The sequence below is a fragment of the Stenella coeruleoalba genome (genome assembly GCF_951394435.1).
Source record: "Stenella coeruleoalba genome assembly, chromosome: 8".
Classification (NCBI taxonomy): domain Eukaryota; kingdom Metazoa; phylum Chordata; class Mammalia; order Artiodactyla; family Delphinidae; genus Stenella; species Stenella coeruleoalba.
Genome location: NC_137154.1, coordinates 83,976,085 through 83,999,815, shown reverse-complemented (window position 1 = coordinate 83,999,815; position 23,731 = coordinate 83,976,085). Strand labels below are relative to the sequence as shown.

The following is a 23,731-nucleotide window of genomic DNA, read 5'->3' as shown; positions in this document are numbered from 1 at the left end:
CTTGCTTATATTTCGGGATTTGAATACAGTGCAAAGAAGTGTTGCTAAATTTTCGATCAACATCAAAAAAAACGGTGGAAATGTTTTTTCTTTTATTATGAAACTGCAGGAAAGGCAAGCCTTATAAGCAGCATGAGGCCCAGTAGAATTTTCCCTGATGATAGTGGTAATTTAGAGAAGAAGAAGGATCTAAGGCCATAGAACAATTTTGAAAGCAAAATAAGACTGCTGAGTCTTCACCCAGTGTATGAGATTAAGTTTTAACGGCATATGATGAAGTGACCATGACACAACCAGCAGAGCTCGTTGAATTGTTGAAAATGGCTCTTGAAGCTACAGGAAATGGACAGTAGACATAGAAAAAGAACAAGGTAAATCCAAAAGAGTGGAAGGACAAAATTAATCAAGAGAAAAGTCAAAAATAGAGGAGAAAAGCAGTAAACTTGACAAATAAAACCAAAACGTTCTTTTAGAAAGACCAGTAAAATAAGCAATATTTGGCAAATATGATAGAGATGGGACTAGCTATAAAACAGAGAGAATTTTTTTTTTAATTACAAAAGAATACTATGCTAGCTTTATACCAACACATTTGAAAATCTGGACAAAATGGCTAAGTTTTTCTTGTCTAAATAAGGACAGTATACTATAACAACAAAACATTTGCTGATAGTGATCCTTCGTTTTTATTTTCACAAATATTTGCAATAAAACCTTTTGCTTGGATCCTTATAAAACATAAAATTTTCAGGAGCAATAAATCAGAGAACAAAAATTAATATAAAACTTATCTTCTCATGTTCAGGCAAAATTAAGGGAGAATAAATATTTCAGAGAATGGTTAAAAACCTGGTACCTTAAACAAGGAATTGTTATTTTAGGCCTAGTTACTAACTCTGTGATTGTTTACTTTGTAAGTAAACAGTACACTTTTAAATCCACTTTACTATTTAATATTAATTAATTAACACTAGAGAATGTAATTCCTGGTAAAATCTTTTCAATCAGATTATATATGCACAAAACATCCATTTCAAACTGTCAAGAAAAATGAGTAATATTGACATATTTGGATATTATGGTCAGTTATATGCTAACAAAGTGAGAATGGAGGCAATTATGTAGATACTCCAGTTTCCAGAAAAAGTCGTCTGCTTTGCTTGATAATTTAGCAAAATACCAATCTGGTAGTTTAACAAGTAACCATATTGCTCTGAATCAAATACCTTACAAAATAGTGTTAGCATGGGTTTATAACTTTTTAAAATGCTTTCATCACATCATTCTGTTGTTAATGTCGGTATTTATCCTGAAATGACACCCAATCTGTTCTTAGTTCTTTGGCATGTATGAAGTCAGCAGAAGCACTCTTTCCTGGGTTTTACTGCTTCCTCAGAAGAATGCACAGTATTTGGAACGAAACCACTTCTAACCCCTTCCCAGCCATCCTGAATACAAATTTCTCCCCTTTTAATAAGCTCATATATGTCTCTTGTCAAGATAGTGAAGGATTCCTCAACATTTGTAGCATCTTTTGCTGAGGTTTCTATATACTTCATACCACAGTCTGCTGACAGTCTTTCAGCTTCTTCCCTTGTAACTTGACGTTGTGAAGCTAAATCACATTTATGTCCCACTAGCAGAAATACAATCTGAAATGGATGTACACGCATTTTTGCTTCTTCTAGCCAATCTTTCACATGTTCAAAAGATCGTCGGTTAGTAATGTCAAATACTAAAAATCCACCAACCGAGTTGCGGTAATAAGATCGAGTTATTGATCTGAAAAATAAATAGAAAAAAAGGTTGTAATTAATGTGATTTAACTAGAGTTTATAAGTCAAATATGAAGTGTCAAAGTGAACAAAAAAATTCTATGAAACTAATATGCAAGCCAGTTTCATCCACTGACATTAGATATTTAAAAATAGACAAATAAGCACTTACATGTCATCTCACACTCAGAATTACTTGTTTTTATTTTAAAATATCTGATAGAATAATTATTACATTACTGTGGTTAAAAGTAGGCACACAAAAAGATTTGGTGTGGGGCAGAGGTTACACAGCAGACCAGATCTTAAGAATCTCTCCCTATCATTTAAATCAACAGGCTCCTCTTTATGTCAGTTAAGGAAGAAGAAACAAGGGCAAACTTGTTATATCAGTTACAGGTTTCGTCCTGGGCTATACCTATTCAAGAAACAGGAAATTGTTCAGACGTGGGATATGAATCTGAGATGTGCGTACTTATGATTGTTTGCCTCTACCGATCTAGGCTCTTCTGATCAAGGTTCCTGTTGGGTAGCCCCTCTCCCATGGCTATGGCTTTCACCAGGTTCTGGCAATCTCATTTCCTTTCCTTGCCCCATCTGGCCAGGTCGTTAATGGCTTCCCACTGTTGCTATTACTGAATGCATCACCATCCTTTATTGGTGCCCTTGACCTTGCCCGCATTTCTGGAAAGTCACTACATTAAACTCTTTTCAGTTAACCTTTCAAGTGTGCCATTTGTTTCCTGACTGAATCATGAGGCAAGGGGCCAAGGCTATACTGTTTTATATTTTTGCCTTTACATATGTTGTCTTCTCTACCTAGAATGTCTTCTACCCTTTTTTTTTGCCAGCAAACTCCTATTTCTTCTTTGAGTCAGTTCAAAAATCCTGTCATATAAGAAGCCTTCCCTGTCACTGTCTTCTCCCCCTCTACCTCTCTTAGGCACTTCTCTCTCTTATAATTCCATTGAACCTTTGGCATACCGCCATTATATCAATTTTCATAATGTGCTGATTGGGTTTGTTGGTATGTCTCCTACTCAATTCAAAGCTCCTTTAGGGTTAAACATATTCTATGTATCTAAGAACTTCCTGGCAAATGATGGATGTAATTTAATATTTGCTATATTGGATTAATTAATCTTATCAGAGAGGGAAAGTGTTAAATGTTGTATTAGCCAGAAATCACATATGTGTCTCAGCTTCCAAGTTGTCAGTGATCTTGTTTTTTTTGGTCACGCCGCGTGGCTTGCGGGGTCTTAGTTTCCTGACCAGGGATCAAACCCGGGGCCCCCTGCAGTGGAATTGCAGAGTCCTAACCAGTGGACCACCAGGGAATTATCCCAAGTTGTCAGTGATCTTAAGCATTGAGATCATCCTTAAGCAAGTTCATCTGTTACTTGCCTGAGGCACCAAAGATCTTTGTGTAGGGCCAGTGTGTTATTTGGTACTCTCCAACTTTTACATACCTTCTTTATCCTTATTGCTGAAATCACAGCTCAGTTTAGTGACCTGATACCACAAGTACTACTTGTTGAAGAAAGTTTCCATATCTCCTGCTTCCCCTTCTCCTCAGAATTCATGGTAGAGAGGTTCTCAAGCGACTACTTAAAAAAACAACCTCTCTCAAGGACTACTGTACCGTACAGTTGTTGACAGTAAGAAAAAATCTCCCACTATCACTGGCAGGCTACAAATAATGCAGTTCATTTAAGTTGTTGCTGTTTTTTTAATTTTGAGGGATAATTGATTTGTTATTGTTTTGCTACTCATCTATATATGTGTGAATTTAGACAGATGTGCAGTGTCTTAAGAGAAACCTAATTAAGGCTGTTATTAGACTGAAAGCTTTCATTTACTCAGCACCAAGTCTGCATTACCACCCACCCCCTGCAATTAATTTACCATTAGTATAATTTAAAACAACATGCTTTTGTGTTTAAAAATTCAACATTGAAATGTTTGTCTATTAGGCAGAGGCATGTAGGAAATACCATATTTTCTAGCACTTTGTATTTAATTTTGAAAACATATTTGGAACACAGTTGCCAAATCATTCTATAGAATAAAATTATAGCAAAGTATATGTAACATATTCTATAAAACAGCCCTTATTAATAATTAATCGGAATAAAAGGTCTTAATAGGACATCTGCCTTTTTCTATATAATAATTTGATCTCCAGTTTGTGTCTGGATATTAGATTTAGAATTCTGATAATGGTTAGCCTTCAGATTCATAATTAGTTGTCCTAAAAGGCAGGGTTTCCCCTAAAACAACTGGGCATCCCTGCTGTCAGTTATTTAGGGGAAGAGACAGGCCTTCAAGACTGAAAAATGGAACTTGAAAGGCAGGTCTTACAGAGATGATGAGGGAACATCTATCTTTCTCTGGAACTTCCTCTCTTGGGTCGAGACACTTAGGTCTTCAGAAGGTCTTGAAGGTATTTTAAGGAGGCAGGGAACAGACCCTAAAAGAACAAGGTAGATAGGCCTCCCTGTAAAGAATCCAAGAGTTGCAAAGAATGATGAGTAACAATTCTTTATAAGCAACAACATCTTTTGCATGTTATTTTATATCTATTTCCTTCTGGGCTTTGAAAGTCTCACTGAATGAATAAATGATTTAAAGAAAGCCTGGGAAAAGTTCCACTGGACAATTACAGGTGTGACATTTTAGAATACAGACATGTCCTCTTTGTCATGAGCTACTACACTGTTGAGAAATGGTTCTTGGCTTAAAACCTGGCTTTGAGACTAGACACCTGAACATCATCTGAGTGCTCATCAAGAAATATGTTCTCTGATTCACCAGGCGGGAACTTTGTCATCAAGCAGAAGTCATATATATATAGGCAGGAATAGGGGTGGGACCTGAGGGGACCCAGAGTAACAAGGCTCACACACCCAGCATATCTACTTCTGCAGCACCCTCACAACCTATGGCCTTATGTGGATTTCCCTATAGTTAAAGGGGAAAAAAAATTCAAGTCTGCCTTACAGATGGCTCTAAATAATATGCTGGCATCAGTCTACTCCACTCAATAGTGGAAAAGAGAAATCCTTCCATTTGTGGAACTTTTAGTGGTACTTTTTCCAGAGGAAGAGATGGCGAGATGAAGGTTAAGGATCTACACCAATACACGAGCAGAGGCTAAGGGTTTGGAATGTTGGAAAAAACAAAATCAGAAGACTGATACTAAGGAGGTTTGGCATGTGTAGGTGGGTCTTGAGTATGCAAATACTGTATCCTATGTGAATACTCACCAAAAGCCCCCTGTTTGAAAGAGTTCCTAATAATTGGTGAAACAAAATGTTCTGTTCTATAGTCATCAGTCAGTATTTTTATCCCAGTTTGGACTCACAGTAATCATGGTAGGAGGCTGGGACTGGGCTGAGCAGAGACTTTCTCTTGCCTCAACCGTCACTGCTTAATACCCAATTTTCCAGCAGTTACTGACACCTTGGATATGGTACCTTACTCTGGGAAAACCATCACAGAGGAGACACTGATATGTCCTCACTGTAATAGACATTTAACGTGGACTCAAGCCATGCTAGCACCACCATCCATGAACTTATGGAATACCTTATACAAAGTCATGGTATCCCACACTTTGCTATAGACCTAAGGTTTCAGTTAACAGAGGAAGAAATGGGCTGATGCCATAGGATTTGTTGATCTTATGTCACTATCACCTAGAGGCATATACCTATAAAACTGTGGAAAGGGTTATTAAGATTCAGTCATGTTAACAGATACACACACACACACATATATATAATATATAAACAACAAGGACCTACTGTATAGCACAGGGAACTATATTCAATATGTATTACAATAACCTCTAATGGAAAAGAATCTGAAAAAGAATATATACATATATATAAAACTGAAACACCTTGCTGTACTCCTGAAACTAACACAACATTGTAAATCAACTATACTTCAATTAAAAAAAAAAGATTTAGTTATGCTCATGTCCAGGAGTTGACACCCTGTAAGATTTTAGCATGATTCTTCAGGATGTATACGTTCTAAGCTAGTGAGTAATACAGTAGGTGGTGTTTTTTTCCCCATGAATAGATGCTCTGGTATGGGAAACAAAGGGTAAAAGTGGGGTGATGGTACCTCTTGCAATTACACTTAATGAGTCACTAAAATTTTTTGTTGCTTCTAATTCCTGTGACTCTGCTGATATAAAGGTTTTAGTATCCAAGGGAGAAATGCTTTCACTAGAGAACCTCGTGATGCTTCTATTGAATTAGTAGCTGAGACTGCCAATTGTCCATTTGGGGCTTCTTATGGCAGTGGGTGAACAGGCAAAAAAGGGGCAACAGTATCAATGGGGACCACACTGGCCTCCTGCAGTCCTTGCTGCCCAGAACTTCTGGGATCTTTTGGTTCATTTCATGCCTGGTCCCTCCAGCTATCCTGTCAAGTCTCTGGCACGCAGACATGCTTCCAGTAACTTTCGTTTTTGATTAATGTCCTCAAGTTGGTTTTGTTGCTGGCAACCAAAGACCTGATTGATAGAGGCTACAGATATTTTGTAGGAAAAGAATGATACAAAACAAAGTCGCAAACATTTTATAAATTTCAACATAGCTTTATGAAGCCAAAATTCCTTCATTTAAAAAAATTGTGGTAAAAAACAGATGAGATTTACCCTCTGAACAATTTTTAAGTATACAGTATTATTAACTATAAGCACAATGTTGTACCACAGATCTCTAGAACTTTTTCATTCTGCATGACTGATACTCCCATTCCCATTGATCAGCAACTCATTTCCTACCCTCCCCCCAGCCCCAAGCAGCCACCATTCTACTTTCTGCTTCTGAGTCTGACTACTGTAGTTACCTCATATAAGTGAAATCATGCAGTATTTGCCCCTCTGTGATCGGCTTATTTTGTTGCAGGAAAATGGGGAGCGAGAGGACAGTCCTGTCCCAGGTCTCAGGTGAGTCCCTGGGACAGGCCACCACGTAAGGGTCCTTGGCTTTGTGCAGGAAAGAATTCAAGAGCGAGCCATAGTAAAGTGAAAGCAAGTTTATTCTGGGAGATACACACTATATAGGCAGAGTGTGGGCCATCTCAAAAGGCACAAGGCCCTGAAATATGGAGTGGTTAGTTTTTATGGGTTGGGTAATTGCATAGCCTAACGAGTGGTAGGATTATTCCAACTCTTTTGGGGAAGCGGCAGGGATTTCCAAGAATTGGACCACTGCCCACTTTTTGGCCTTTTATGGTCAGCCTCGGAACTGTCATGGCACCTGTGGGTGTGTTGTTTAGCATGCTAAGGCATTACAATGAGCATATAATGAGGCTCAAGGTCTACTGGAAGTCAAATCTTCTGCCATCTTGGGCCTAGGTTGGATCTAGCCAGTTTATGTTGTATAGTCAATGTCATTCTTTTAAAGGTTGTGATCTTTAAAGTGTGTGCCCACTTCCCTCCTGTCTCAATTTCACTTAGCATAACATCCCCAAGATTCATCCATGTTGTAGCATATGACAGGATTTCCTTCTTTTTTTATGGCTGAATAATTTTCAACTGTATGTATATAACACATTTTCTTTATCCATTCATCTCAAAGTTTATTCTTACATGTATATTCGCTTTAGAATAGAAAAGAAAAATGGTTGCCTTGTTTATGTAAACATTTTAAACTGTTTAATTTTTCTAATTTTTTTTCCTGAAATAATATATAGACAAGTGAAATTGAGAGCACTGAATTGGCTTACATTTTATAAAGAATTACTTAATATATGGGCAATGCAACCAAAAAATGTGAATGAGATCTTAGATGTTATTATTATGAACTTTATAGGATGTGCACTGCTCTCTTAAAAAAGCAACAAAACATAGAGAACTTGCTGACTTACCTGGGTAAAATGAGCCAGATGGTCCACTGGAAATGCCCTTCTTGTGGCTTTGCCAATTGCCAAATAGGTATTTAGAAGATGGAAGTACTTTGATGACAAAGGCTGCTGGTAGCAAGCAGCCTATGAATGCATTAGCCTTATGAGTGCCTTTTTTCACCATGACATTACATTCCTACTGCCCTTCTGGGAATAGTCACTGTGTTGATGCTTTATTTACCTGCTTCACTTGCCTTGTAATCCGGGCCCTTAGAACTGCTTTCGAGAAACTAAAACACAAGTCTCCCCGCTCCTTGTATTATTACTGACTCTAACAGTCCCTGCCTTTGCCTTCTAAAACTTGGGGCTTATAACTTAGAATATCTTTTTTCATACATACAAACATTAAAATTCTCTATGTGTAATTCCAGGGTCTTTCCATCAAAAATCAAGTCTGTGGTTGTGGAGGCTATATGTAATACTGACAGGACCTAATGGCTGTATTCTGTCTTTGAATACGTGAATCAATTCCCCTGTGACCATCTTTTATTTTTCTTTTACCACAGGTCATCATTATACGATAGTGAGGCCTTGTTATCACCCCCAGCATGCTCTATTCACCTTTTATCTTCTATTTTCCTCTATAGTTAACACATTCTAACGTCCTATATAATTTTTCCAACTTATTTGGTTATAGCCCATCTCCCCCCATTAGAAGATAAGCTCCATGAGAGCAAGAATTTTTGTCACTTTTTTCGGAACGCTGTATCCCTAGTGTCTAAAACAGAATTGGGCATGCATGAGGCCTACTGAGAGTTGTAAATAAATAAACAACTGAATTAATAAGTTCAGACTCTGTAAGACTGTACCCAGGCAGCATGCAAATGCTAAGCAAATGGGAGAATAACAGAGGGAAATACAAAAAAGCTTATCTCCTTTGGATATTTATAGTAGGGATTCATGAAATGGGCTAAATAACAAAAAGAGAAGTGGGCTGAATAACAGTGCACACTGTAAATATAAAGGTGAAACCATCCACTTTTTCTAAAGAACTACTGTATTTAAATTGGTAGTAATTCAAATTGTATTTTGTAGTGGATTCTGGAAGGCAGAACAAGTTAATGTGAAAATCCAAATAATTTAGAAATTAATGAGAAATGTTTCTAGCTTCACTATTTGTCTGTAAGATGATAATGAAGGATGCTTATTTGCTATTTGGTATGGTACCAGAAAATGTATAAAAGATTTTAGCACTTATTCTGACACTTTCTGGCATCCTTTTGCAGAACAAAAATGAGATGATGACCAGCTTCTCATGATTATTTTATTTTCCATACAACATAATATATTATGTGATTTAACATAATTAAAGAACATTTTTTCTTGGGTTATAATCCTCCTACCATTTTTGTGACTTATGTTTCCATACAACTTTCTCAATATTGCTTCATTTCATGTGATTTGTATATCTCTCCACATTTATAATTTATATTGGTGTTTATCCTTTTCTCATTTCATTCTATGTCTGAAATTATGCAGCTTTTATTTTCAAGTCATTTGAATAGACTGTCCTTCTTTTTCATTCTTTTTCTAAGTTTGTGTTTTCATCAAAGTTACCTGTGCACTTACCACACATTCTTATTTTTCCTATTCCCCAAACTTGCCAAAACTGTACTGTTATATCATAATTTTAGGAAGATCATTTCTTGGCATTTGTGTTATTCTGACCATGTATACTTTTCAATGCTGAGCCCTGGAATAAACTGATTTCTTTTCCTTAGAGTTAATAATTATCTTGCATATTAATCAAGATAGGCCAGGCCATGCTATAGTAAGAAACAACCCACCTCTTGATAGGAAGAACGTTAAAAAACCTGGGCTGTATTTTAAAACTACCACATGTGAGTTCTGCTCAAATTCACTAGTTAGAATTAGTCAAATGATTCTTAGTCAAGAGGGAAGGGAAATATATTCCTCCCGTGTGTCCAGAAGAAAAGAAGCATCAGATATGAGTTAGCACTCTCTACCACATCTTTTTATTCCTTTCTTTTTCTTTTTGCTGAATTTTCCAAGTAGTCCTTAATAACCTAACCCCAAACTCTGCCAGTTGCCATTTTTTAAAAAGTTCATTCCTGTTAGCTTTTCTGTCAATTTCATCTTCCTGAGGAGGTCTCTCTTACAATCTTCTGCCCTGCTCCAATCGGGCCTGGTTGTCCTTGGTATCTGTGGCAGAGAGAGCATCCTATGATCTCCCTTCACCATTTTCTTGGGCATTTCCTTTGCTTTTCTTCAGGGGTAAATCTCCTGTTCCTCAGAGCCCATGTCTTCATTCTTGGTTTATTCTTTTATGCACATTATGTGTTTGTCTGTGTCTGTGTGTGTGTATATAGAGCACATCCTCAAGTAGCTTCCTAAAAAAGATTCATGAGGGAAAACAAAAGATGCATGAGGTAATATTTTGAAGTCTTGCATGTTTTTATTCTGCTTTCACAGTTGAATGACAGTTTGGTCAGATATAAAATCCTTTCAGAATTTTGAAGTCTCTCCATTGCCTTCTAGCTTCAACTGTTGTTTTCGGGAAGGCTGAAGTCAATCTGATTCCAGATCTTTTTTATGTGACCTTTTATACATGTCCCTCCCCCACCCCACCCCAGAAGTTTGTAGGAACTTCTCTGTGGCCCCAGTGTTTAGAATTCCACGACGATGTCCCTTAGAATGTGTCTACTTTCATCTATTGTGCTGGACCCTTCCAATCTGAAAACTCAGGTCCCTCCCTACATCTAGGAAATTTTTTTGAATTGCTTCACTGATGATTTCTCCCCTCTGTTTTTTCTGCTCCATTTTTCTAGAATGCCTGTTACTTTTTTATTGAACCTTTTGGACTAGTCCTCTAATTTAAAAAATATATATATATTTCCTATTTTCTAAGTCTTTGTCTTTTTGTCCTACTTTTTGAGAGATTTCCCCAACTTTATATTGTTTTATTTTTTTCTATTGTGTTTCCAAAAGCTCTTTTGTTCTCAGAATATTCTTTTGAAAAAATAGTATCTTGTTCTTCTTTTATGATTTAAATACTTGCCCACTATCCCTCTGAGAAGATTAAGGACAGGGTTTTTTGGGGGGGGTTGTTTTTTTAAACATTCCCTTCTCCCTTATTAACTTTGTTTTTCTGGTTGCTTTTGGTTTCTGTTTATTTTGGTCTCTAGGTTTCATGTTACAGATTTCCTAGTATTTCTTGTAATCTTTCATTGAGACTAAAAGCCTCACTCATAAGATGATCAGGCTGGATCATTTAGTTGAGGAAACTCTAATGTTGGCCTCTTAAGTCTTTCTTCTTGGCCTGGTCAGATTTGTCAGAAATGATTTCACCAATGTCCTGTTTGAAGGGTGAAGGTCTGATTACTAGCATTCTGGGAGCTAAGATGGGGAAGAGGGCTAGACAGTCTTAGCATACAACATGCATACATTCACTTAAAGCCCTTACTTTTAATAAGGGACCCCAACCTCAATTATGCCTGATGCTTCCAGTAAGAGACTCTATGTTTAACTCTTTTCAAAGAATAAATTTCTAGTTTTTTGCTAATGTGGGGGGAGAGGAAGTCACCTGGTGTGTGGAATGGTGGAGGGGATGTGAGGATCCAGTCTTTCTTAAACAGACTGACAATCAATGATCCTTATTTTAGCATTCCCACTTCAGAAGTATCTGGTGTCACCATTTCCTGAATCTTTAGGGGATTCAATGATATATACTGGTTTGGTCTTTAGCTTTTTCCACCCCTAGCTTAGAAGCCCATTTTCTTTAATCTGCTAATTCATTTACCATTCCTCCATCTGCTTTCTTACTTCCAAAATTCTTTTGCTATTGTCTCCTTACCTATTCTCCTTGCTAGGATTTATGGTTAAAAAACAAAACTATTGTCACTTTAGTGAGGTTTCAGGAAAAAAAGCTAAAATAGGCAAAGGTGTTCAATCTGCTATCATTACTGGAAGTTACTTCTTTTTTAATTGTTATTATTTCCTATTGTTATTTCTCTTACTACTGACATATCCTTCATGTCCCAGCATCAAGGACCACGTTCTTTCTGATACATCCTCTGAAACTAGCCCTAACCCTACACACAGATGACAATTCCTCCCTTTGTTCTGCCACCAGAACTTATTTTAGTACTTACTAGCCTTTATTCCAATTATTTATTATCTTTCTTTGCTGTGAGTCTGTGAGAAAGATCTCTAATTGTCCCCCAGTGTCTATTCTCCCTGTCTTCCTTTAGTAATAGAACTCCATGAGTTTTAGCTTGTACATAGCAACTCATATAGAAACTATATTCCCCAGCTTTCTTACAGTTAGTTTTGGCATATCACTAAGTTTGGATCGATGGGACATGATAAGTTATGTGTGCAGTCTGACGTTCATCTGCTTGAAGACGCCATTTGCCCTAGGCTTCCTCTTTCTCCTTCTTGCTTGTTAGGAAATGGCAATGACTAGAAAACCCTGGAAACTGATGTTGAGGCACAGCCACCTGGATAGTCCAGAACTGCTCACTCTGGACTATTAACATGGGGAGAGAGAAACAAAGTTCTGTATTATTTAAGGTAATATATTTGGTCAGTCTCTGTTATAGCAATATAGTCTGTACTCTACCCAGTATAGAGACAGCATGGACCTTGAATGTGAGACTATATCATATTTATTTTTATATCTATTTTTGCATCTAGTGCCTGGTATACAGTTAATCTAAACAAATGCATAGATTTCCACACATAAATCATAATCCTGATTGATTTCAGTTTCTCTAGGAAAAAAAGGAAAACTACTTCACAGTTCTTTTGTAACTTTACGACACCATAGGCAGTATTTGCTTGTAGCTTTGCCTAATACCCAACATCTCTCCTTGTCTAACAAGGCAAAAGACTTCATATAAATTTCTCCACTGCAGCGGGCTGGGTTCATTCCTGTTACTAAGTGTAGCAGTGTAGTCACTGAGTACTGCATGGAGGGGAGAATTGATTGTCATTGCAGCCACAAGTGTTTGCTGTCAGTTATCAGTACTGCTTCTATTGTGTAAAGCTATTTCTCCTTTTGTTTCTGAATATAGCCGAAAAATAATGGTTTGAGCAGACACAGTAATTAATTTGGATCTACAGAGATGGGAGTGGGGGTGGGGTTGTATGCAAACAGAATATTTTTCAGGATAGAAACTACACAATGTGCCAGTAAAACTCTTTTCAACCATGCCAGGAGGCCTGATGCAGCAGAAAGAGCACTGAACAGAGGAGTTAAGAGAATTAGGCTCTTATGCAAACCACTAACAAATGATAAGGCCTGGGGCAAGTCAAAGACTCTCTGGACATTAATTCTATCATTTTACAAATGAGACTGTTGGGACTTCCCTGGTGGTCCAGTGGGTAAGACTGCAAGCTCCCGGACTTCCCTGGAGGCACAGTGGTTAAGAATCTGCCTGCCAATGTAGGGGATACAAGTTCAAGCCCTGGTCCGGGAAGATCCCACATGCTGCCGAGTAACTAAGCCTGTGCGTCACAACTATAGAGCCTGCACTCTAGAGCGCGTGAGCCGCAACTACTGAGCCTGCGTGCCACAACTACTGAAGCCCTCGTGCCTAGAGCCTGTGCTCTGCAACAAGAGAAGCCACTGCAATAAGAAGCCCACACACCACAACAAAGAATAGCCCCCATCACCGCAACTAGAGAACGCCCACATGCAGCAATGAAGACCCAGCACAGCCAAGTATAAAACAAATAAATAAATTTATTAAAAAAAAAAGACTCCATGCTCCCAATGCAGGGGGCTGGGGTTCAATCTCTGGTCAGGGAACTAGATCCTGCATGCATGCCGCAACTAAGAATTCGCATGCTGCAACTAAGAGTTTGCATTGCTGCAACTAAGAAGTCTGCATGCGACAACTAAGATCCACATGCTGCAACTAAGAAGTCCGCATGCTGCAACTAAGAAGTCCACATGCCACAACTATGAAGCCCGCACACTACAACTAAGAAGTCCGCATCCTGCAAATAGGAGTCCGCATGCCGAAACTAAGAAGCCCACATGCCCCAACGAAGATCCTGTGTGCCGCAACTAAGACCCAGTGCAGCCAAAGTAAATAAATAAATAAATACATTTTTTTTTTAAAAAAAGGGGGACTGTTGTACCAGATCCATCCATCTGTTTCTTCCCAGTCCTATGGTTGTACCAAAATGGCCAGAATGTTGATCTCTGTAGCTTCTTTCATGTGTCTTCTCCCCCCTCGCTTTCTTGGATTCTGTTTTCAATTCATCTCTCACTAATTTTCCTCGCCTCCAATAGTCCTCTCCTATACAATTAGTTATACCTTCTCTTCCACTTTTAATTCTCTTTTTAGAGTCTGTCCATCTGTCCTATCATATATGTCTTAAACTTCACCTCATATTTGCTTCATTAACTTTTGATTTCCTAATCCCATAGCCTTTCTGTAGCCCTTAAAACAAGTACTAATGATATTGCATGATCTGTGTAAAACTGTGACAAGTGCCTAGAAGTTAGGCAAGAGGAGAAACCTTTTAATTTTGAATGAGGGGACAAAAACCAAGGGATTCTCTAGAGTCTATTGATCTGATTAGATCTTGCTCTAAAATATAGTAACCAAGTGTTTTAAAAGGGAGACCTGACGGAGTCATTCAGAAGCACCAGCAAAAGAGACAGAGAATCATATGAGAGAAGAAACCATGAGAGGTTCTCAAATATACTCCTAAAATTTAAGGAATTGCCTACAATTTTTCTTTGAAGTATTGGCTCCTAAAGTGCTCTAATCTTTCCATCTGTTGGTTCCTAAAACACTCTATGTTAAAGGACTCTGGGTTGGGAAATACCATATCTGTCTTGGGTGTTTACAAAGTATATTAGGATATTAGTATATTAAAAGCTCTGAGAAATATGGCGACAACCCAGCACTTCCAAAACTATTTGATCAAGGAAACTTTTACTCAAATTACACCTATTACTTTGAAAAATGCTACTTTGAAGAAAAATGATGGGCAATGCCTAGAATTTGAGAATCTATAATCTTTCTTTATAATGACTTCTGTTATAGCCAGGAAGTTCTTAATATCTAACTCCCATTTGCAGTATTCTCTCTTGATCTCTTCTTAGAGAAGAGGGTTCAGTTTGGGCCACACACTATTCTTTTGTATTTCTGAGGCAGGAGTCTGTGATTAAGGCTGTTCTTCAGCCTTATCCATTTGAAGCCATATCCCACTAAGTCCTACGAGATGGAAATACATTTGGAAAGCCTAAAGAATCAGAAGAAAAACCACTTTTAACATTCCTAGTACAGGAAGATAATTTAAGCAGAGATTTTGACCAATTATACAAAAAGCAGAGGAAAGAATAGGCATAGAGAAGGATAACATTTTCCCAAGAAAAGTCACTGATGAATTTTGGGGCGTGGCTTGATAAAGACCTTTCTCAGGTGACTCTGATGCACTCACTATACCAGTGAAGTAGAAATAAACCTACGAGAGAAGTCTCTGTTCCCTTACCTCAACATTTTTTTGGCACTGAGATATTTTTGATGGTTTCTTTATATCCTAGCTATTGATATCAGTGGATGGTCTTAAGGACTTACTGCCAGTAATAAAATAATTTTATTTAGCATATTGTTCCTAAATGAAAAATGAATTATCACCATAGGAAGGAAATAGAAAAAAACTTCAGTACGTTTTAAGAATGTTTAAAAGAACACTAAGATTCTAAACCAAAATAAAATAATATGCCAGCTAGCCATCGACATTTACTCAGTCATGCTTGTACACAGAACTACTATCTGTATTTTGAAACTCTTTCACAGCTTAAACTAAACATATACTTTTAAATTTAAAACATATTGGACCTCTGTTCTGGAACTCCTACAGGTCAGAACAGTACTTCATTACACAAAGTGATTCTTTCCAGAAAACAATGGGTTTTAATAATATTTGTTTCTTGATAAGCTAGGTAGATTGTGTGGGGTAATAATTTTTAAATGAACTTCCCTGAATTATATATTGTCAGAATTGATTAAAAGTTACTGACATTTGGAGGCAGATATATTAGTATCATAAAGTACAGGCTTTGTAGGTATTTCACTTTAGAAAGAATGAAAATATCTTAAAAAGTAAAATCTGATGTTCTCTGGTGTGTGTGTGTGTGTGTATACCTCAGTATTAGTTGAGTGGTTCACCTTTCTTTTTTTTTTTTTTTTTTTGCGGTACGCGGCATGTGGGATCTTCCCGGACCTGGGTTCTGCATCGGCAGGCGGACTCTCAACCACTGCGCCACCAGGGAAGCCCCACCTTTCTTTTTCACTGCTTGACAGAGCAGACTGATAGAATGCAGATTCCCTTCTAACTCAGCTAGGATAAGAATAACTGGCTCTTAAAACACCAAGATAAACATTCTCAGATCATTCCAAGAAGTTGCTCTTTAAACTTTAACATGGCTATGGAGGCTAAGTTGTTAAGAAATCTTTGTATGCTAACCAAACTGACTGACAATGGCTAGAAATTTCTTCTCTCTCTTTCTCTCAGACTGAGCGAAGCACTTTTCTTCATGTGAAAACTTTACTGAGTGATTCATGTACTAGCAACATTATCTCTAATTTTTTTTTCTAGCCCTTTCTTTGAAAGCTAAATGTGGAGCCAATGTGTCAGAATAGGTGGTCATCAATGCAGCATGATGAGAGGAAACTCCGACACCCATCAGCCATAGATCCATAACTCTGCCAACAGGGAAATGTTACTTCAAGATGAGGTGTTACCTCCTAGGTGGTCATCCTCTTTTAGAATAGAAATACTCCTGTCAGAACCCTTATTAAGTTTTAATAATTTTGTGTCTCTTGGTCATCTAGCTACTTCTCTCTCTGAAGCTAAGATGGAGTAGTAAGGGATGGCTTTTCGACTGAGATGTGAGGGAAAACAGAAGTGAAGGATAGGTCAAGGTCCTACTATCCAAAAACAGAAGGAAAGAAAAGTAGGAAAGCCCCAAAGTCCCCAAGAATGAGTTTTACCTACTTTACAATTTTGCCTGCTGCTGGCCTAGGGCCTTCAAACATTGGAGTACAATATTTAGTCTACTATATTTACAATATTTAGTTACTAAATTGTCAGAATGTATAATCACCTTCATATAGCAATATGTCATTGAGGCTGTGGCTATACATGCGAAATCAATTGATTCATTGAAGAAAAAAGAAATTAAGAAAAATAGTCACAGGTTTTTGAAATTACTGGCTAGCTTCTTAACTGTACTGACTATACAATCACTCAAAATGGTCTGAATGCTCTGAGTGGACAGTGAAAATAACTTTTATCATATAAAAATACATTTGGCTACACAGGTCATTTTTCCACATTCTGCTACACTTGTTAGAAATGATGCTGGCTCCTTCTTACATACAGTTTTACTCTGAAACTCCATAAAGTAGACACTTTTTGGGGTGACTGCTCACTTCCTTCTTCTGTGAATTTCTCTTTCCCAAAAAGTAGACCCTTACAGATTCATTTGCATTGGATGACCCATAATGCATACCTGGGATATTTGTATTATAATCCCTTTGTGTTTTACGTATACATTATCTTAATAACTGGACCCTGGGGGAGCTGATTCACTGGCCAATCAAATAGCCAATGAGAATTTTTCTTTCAAGAATTTGAATAAGAGGCTCAGAGACTGAGACAGTTGGGAGCTGACAGCATTGGATAATGGAAATAGACTAGAGAGAAAATCCACAAACTCTTGTTATTAGAGCTTCCATATTTTCAGACACTTGTATGTTCAGTGAGATTTTTGTCTCTCATGAGACCTGTATCATTTATAATTTATGCCTTATATCCAAACTAATTTGGTTATATTTCTGTTACTTAAAACACAAATAATTTTAACCAAGACAGTATATTATCAGATTACTCAATACAAATATAGTCTAGCTTTCTATTGTTTCTAATAACTTGGAACTACAGTAGACTGCAATGATTATGGGACTTAGTTGTGGACAATCTCTGCTCTGTTACCTATGCAATATGAACCCACCAATCCACTATCAGAAAATCTTTTTCTATTGAAGATCATGAACCACAGTAAGGAGAGTGGGGATCAAGTAAGGGTCCTTTTAAAAAAAACAAAAAACAAAACCTATTTAGTTTAGGAATCTTAAAAGATACCTTAAGGAGAAATATAAAATGTTCATGTTGCTTACTTCTAAAATTATGAACGGAGAACATAAATTAAACCAGTTTTAAACATTTACTTCATATGAATGTTTTGAAGGGGAAGAGAAGAAAACAGAGACAAAAGGGAGGCAGAGGGTAAATAAGGAGAATAAGTTAAAAAGAAATGAGAGCATACAAGACACATTAAAATAAAAAGGAAGGAGAGGGGCTTCTCTGGTGGCGCAGTCGTTGAGAGTCCGCCTGCCGATGTTAGGGGACACGGGTTCGTGCCCTGGTCCGGGAAGATCCCACATGCCGCGGAGCGGCTGGGCCCGTGAGCCATGGCCGCTGAGTCTGCGAGTCCGGAGCCCGTGCTCCGCAACGAGAGAGGCCACAACAGTGAGAGGCCCATGTACCGCAAAAAAAAAAAAAAAAAAGGAAGTAGAGGAAAAGACAGAAGGTGGGAGGAAACTATGAGTAGGGACTGATAGATGAAAGGGATAAAGGAAAAATATAAAGAAGTTTAAGGAAGGGTAAGACACATAAGGAAGAGAAAGATACACAGTAGAAGAGGAGCTAGAGGAAAAGAGATGAAGAGGCAGGCAGAGAGTTAGGGAGAGGCCCAGGATGTTAAGTGGTATTAGTTACAGGTCACCTTCAGATTTTTAGGGGGGCAGGGGAGGCTGTCCCTTTTATAGCAATTACTGCTTACAGCCCTTTAGCTGTAACCAGCCCATTAGCTGGTTAACTAATGTCTGCACGTTTTCCATTGCTCCAAACTTCAAAAGTTTAGTTGGTTCTGCTCAAAGAATGTGACTAAAGCAACTCATCAAGGGAGCTTTCCCCAAATTATACTACTAAGAACACTAGTTATCATAGATTTTCATGTTTTAAGAATAGCCCCTCAAATAAATGGTGGAAATGCTAGTTTAATCAAAGTTAAACAGGTTTCTTTGCTCAATACTTCTTGGAGTCTTTGATATGAATTTCTAAGAGAGAAATGGAATATAGGGATTTCCAAGCTTATTTGATTACAGAACCCATCCTTTAAAAAGAATCAGAAGGTATGAGTGCTCTGCAGAACACGCTTTGAGAAGAACTACACTAGGAGGACATTATTCTCTGAACTTTACAACCAGTGGCTGTAACTGTAATACCCCCAAGGCCAGACAACACGAAATAAAAGGCCCAATCTGGCTTGAAGCTTCAGGTTTTCTATCCCTATAGCTAATGTTGCTTTTTCTTTATCTCATTTTATCTTCATATTGCTTTAAGTGCTTTTCATGGGAAAAATTCAAATTTTATATTCTTACATTCTTACATTTGCTCTCTATACTTCTAGCCTTATTTGCACTTATTTATCTTATTAATGCTGTTAAGCAATATTCTTGTTTCCTTTCCTGCTAAACTTCTTCCACTATGATGATTAAAAAATAAAAGTGGTGACAGCTAGTTTCCCCCCAGTGCCAAATCCATCTTCCCTTTTTCCTAGGCACATGGTAGCCCCGTGTAAGTGTGGCCTTGTAACTAATTTCTCTTCACTGAATTGAGAGCTGAAGTGATCTGCACCACATTGGCCTCATTTGCTTAGAAGAAACATTACTTGATTTAGATCTTTACTTTCCCCTCCCCTGGAAGTGGCACACAGTGTGCCTGCAACCCAGCTTTGTTCACACAGAAGAAGATAATGTCCTAGGGATGGCAGAAAACTAAGAGAGAAGGTACTTGAATGATGGCCTGGAGCAGGCCACTCCAACAACTTGTACTACTTACCTTGAGACTGTTACACAAGAGAGAAATAAACTATTGTTAATGAAGGCACTGTAATTTTAAGTATCCTTAATACAGCAATTTAACATTTATCCTGACTAAAACATAGTGTTAATAATAAAAACCTAACAATTGAGTGTTAAGTTACAATTTACAGATGCTCACATATTCATCATTTTTCTAAACCTTCTTCACTTTGATTTTGTTCCTTTTTATTTTTTGTAAGTAGTTATTGACTACTAGCATGTATTATCTGAACTTCGAAAGCTAAGGCTTTATTTGTCAATTATACCTCAATAAAGCTGGGTAAAAAAAAGATAACTAAGGCTACTTATGGTCATAATCATCAGCTCACTATTTTGTTGTTCTGTAACATATTTGTTTATGCTTTTAAGCTATATCCTGAACTGTCTAAAGTAGGTTTCTTTTTGTTAGTTTATATCTAATCACCAATAAACCTCCAAATGGAATGTTTTCCTCAAATTCCTAATGGTATAATTATAACTAATGACAGAACTATATATTCATGAACTATATAGTACCTTTCTATGAAACAAACGTGCTTACTCAAAATAAGTATCTGTATTTTCTTAGAGGAAGGTACAGAATGATTTAACATTAATTGTTTTAAATGCAATTTTATGGAGAAACATTCTGCTAAATGAGAGAAAAGCAAGTATTTGGAGGCAGCTACTGAAATATGTATGTATTTAGGAATACATCTTTGGTAAAGAGCCAAGCAAAATAAAGTATGACTCATTGTCAGTAAACATTCCCTAAATGTCCTTGCATTATTATGAGAGAGTTACTGTCTGGTTTTAATAGTGTATATAAAATCAATTTACATTCTTCTTAAAGGCAATAAAAAAATGATGTATTTAACAGAAAAGGCCATTAAAATCTAACAAATTAATCATCCTTACTTTCTTGTCAATAAGTTTTTAAGGAAAGAATTTTAGACACAAGATTTTACTACCTATGTTTCTTGTAGCTGCAATTATCAGTAGTTGCTAGAAGTTTAAGGTATAAAGAACACGTTTTTATTATTTTCACTTTAGAGGGTATAGCAAGAGCTATTAGTAAATGTTTTTTTCTGACCATGAAATATCTTAAAGTTCATCTCTGATTGAGATCACAAGTGAATGAATTTGCAGTCTACCTTATAATGGTAAAACTGCAATGAATCTTAGAGATCATAATGACTCCGTTTTACAGATGAGGAATCAGAGTTTGAAAAAAATTTTTTTTTTTTTTTTTTGGTACGTGGGCCTCTCACTGTTGTGGCCTCTCCCGTTGCGGAGCACAGGCTCCTGACGTGCAGGCTCAGCGGCCATGGCTCATGGGCGCAGCCGCTCCGCGGCATGTGGGATCCTCCCGGACCGGGGCACGAACCCGTGTCCCCTGCATCGGCAGGCGGACTCTCAACCACTGCGCCACCAGGGAAGCCCTGAAAAATTATTTTAAAGGAGGCTTCTTGAAAAAAAATCTTCTTCATGGAATTCTAGGTATTGTACAATTCAAATCAATAACCTTTAACACTTCTCTAAAGGGCTGGCCTTACTATCTTTCCACTTTACACATTGTAAAACTATGGTATAAGCAAGCTAAGCAGTTCACTTATCTCTATGAATCAGTGTCATAGCTGGGAATGGAAGCCAAAACTTGAAAGTGTTGGAACATTCTCACAGAAGTAGACTCATCTCATTCAGAATGGATGCTGGCTGGGGTGAGGGGAAGCCATGTTTGGGAAATCCGGTCAGTAAGTACTCTATTTCACAAACAGACTACTTGCTGAAGACTACAAAATGCTTGCTTTAATGAGTTCCAGTTGATAATGCAACCTTAAAAAAGCCCCAAACACTACAATATATCAGGTCCCTACTTTCCTCTAAATTCCTTGAATCCTAGAAATTTAAAATGTGCTTCATATCTGGTTAAATCTTAAATATCTAGGAAATGCGTACAAGTTACGTTTAGTTTTGGATCCCTCCTTCTCTATGCAGAAAAGTATTTTCTGATCTATTATCACTCTGGAACATTAAGTACCTATTATAAATAAAATAAAGGAAAAGTTCCTAACAAATCTCAGTATGTACATCTCTCTTTTCTTCACCAAAGCACCAATGATGACAAACTTCTAAAGACAACTCAACCCTTAAAAACAACAAAAAACTCCTCTGCTGTGCCTGTGTCCCTGATGTTACATCTAGTTGCTGTACATGACACATTCCCACGGGTCCTGGCCCAGTATTTCTGATGACCACATTCGGTGCTGTGAGGTGTTCAGACCATTACCGCATTCATCATCTCCCTCTGAACGATGCCCAATGAGCTCATGCAGTAATCTGGGTTGGAGCACTGCTTGCTGTGAAGCTAAATGGATCAATCACGAATCTGGGAACGCTTCTATGCAGTTCTCCTGGGCCGCGTAGATGGGAAGCTGCTCCGTCAGGGGAGGAAAACGGGAGCTTGGAGGAGGGTGGTCAGGTCAGGGTGTGTACAGCGAGGGACACTGAGTTTGGGGAGAAGGCAGCAGGGGAGCCGAAGAGTTGGGGATAAAAATACTAGCAGGGGTAGAGGGCTGCGGAAGAGGGGGCTGGTGAGGGTGACCTGGGCTCAGGCGGGAAAAGGAAAGACAGAAAGGGGACGCAGGAAATGGGAGCCAAAGAAAGAAGTGAGAAACTGCGGAGGAGGAAGTCGTCCCTGGAAGAGGAGGGGCAAAGGGGAAGTGAGAATGGAGTGTTTGCACTTTCGAGAGGGAAGGGCCAGAGCTTCTCCCGACACTGGCCTGTGCGGCCGACGCTTGGGGAAGGTGCCCCAGGCGGATGGAGGGGGCGGCGCGGTCCCTGGGGTCCCGGCGCCGGCGGCCCTACCTGAACCGCTCCTGTCCCGCCGTGTCCCAGAGCTGCAGCTTGATCCTCTTGCCCGGCTCGATCTCCAGCAGGCGGGAGAAGAAGTCCACGCCGACAGTGGGGTCGCAGGCTGGGGAGCGCAGCCCGGGAAAGCGGCCCTGAGTGAAGCGGTGCAGGAGGCACGACTTGCCCACTGTGGAGTCCCCGATCACGATGAGGCGGAACTGGTAGATCCAGATGGTCTCCATCGCTCACGTGCCCAGCTGGCTCTAGGGCCGCCCCACCCACCCACCCGCTGCGGGGCAAGTAAGGCGGCGGGAACTGTCCCTTCAGCACCTCCCGGGCGCTCGCCTGCCGGCTTCCAGCATATTCCTGCGGCTTCGGCCGCCGCCTGGACCCCGCCCTCTCTGGAGGGAGAGGCGGGGCCCGGCAGGACCAGGGGCGGGCCCTCGGGCCAGTGGGCGGAGCAGGGGCCGTGGTGAGGGGTGGGGGGAAATAGTCTAGTTGCTTGCGGACTCCCGCCCCCGACCTCTGTAAATCACTTTCCCCCAAAGCTCACTGGGCGCCGACGGGAAAGTGGGTGTGGTGAAAGGACGTGACAGCAGCAGCAACCAATGAAAGTGAAGCAAGGTCTCAACTCTTGGAGGGTCAGCCAATGAAAAGTGAGAATCATTTTCTTACGGGCGTCAGGGCGGGCTTGTCCGATTCCGGCTCTAATTTTGGAAAACGCGGGGGCCGTAACCTGGGTCACTGTGTGGTTTCCTCTTTTAAAGATTTGACCAGTTCTGTGACCACCGTTCTTTAACCAGATTTCTGTTGGCGGCTTTCTGCTCTCTAGCCTTGTTGATTGCCACCTCCAAGGCGTTCAAATGTGAAGGAGTTGAGAGCAGAATAGAAATAAATTTGCAGAGAAAGTTCTGGATGCTTCTAGCAAGGGCTTTGGCCATTGCTCCTGCCACCACCATTTCTTCCTCACAGCTTTCAGTACTACGGAAGAGTGAGAAAAATGCCAATCGCCGCCATTGTCTCTAGGGCCCTTCAGCGAGGGGAAGGAGAGGAAAGGAAATGAAATGTTGAGATGTTCATAAAACCTCCCTTTCTTCTCGGAAGAATGGGAGCTTCCGTCTCCGTTATACATGCCGGAAAAATCCTGAAGCGGTCTCTCCTTAGCTTATGCCTGGTCAGGGATCTGAATAAAGCACAGTTGAATTTTGGCGAGATCGACTCCTGTCTCATGCCTCTCTTCTGACTGGTTAATAGTGAGTTCAAGATTTGTCTTTTAAAAGTTAA

General features: G+C 39.0%; 1 protein-coding gene across 1 annotated transcript; it reads right to left on the bottom strand.

The window, feature by feature from the left end:
• Positions 1–485: 485 nt before the first annotated feature.
• On the bottom strand, positions 486–22,704 carry RAB39A (RAB39A, member RAS oncogene family). Its single transcript, XM_079928808.1, has 2 exons — positions 22,463–22,704; positions 486–1,782 (listed from the first exon to the last, which is right to left on the bottom strand). Exons 1-2 carry the CDS (start codon positions 22,687–22,689, stop codon positions 1,356–1,358), a joined length of 654 nt encoding a protein of 217 aa, XP_079784934.1. The 5' UTR covers positions 22,690–22,704; the 3' UTR covers positions 486–1,355.
• Positions 22,705–23,731: the final 1,027 nt, after the last annotated feature.

Coding starts and splice junctions, on each gene's coding strand:
- RAB39A (XM_079928808.1), bottom strand. CDS start 22,689: ATGGAGACCATCTGGATCTACCAGTTCCGCCTCATCGTGATCGGGGAC. Junction 1,783..22,462: donor GCGGGACAGGAGCGGTTCAG/GTAGGGCCGCCG, acceptor TTTATTTTTCAG/ATCAATAACTCGATCTTATT.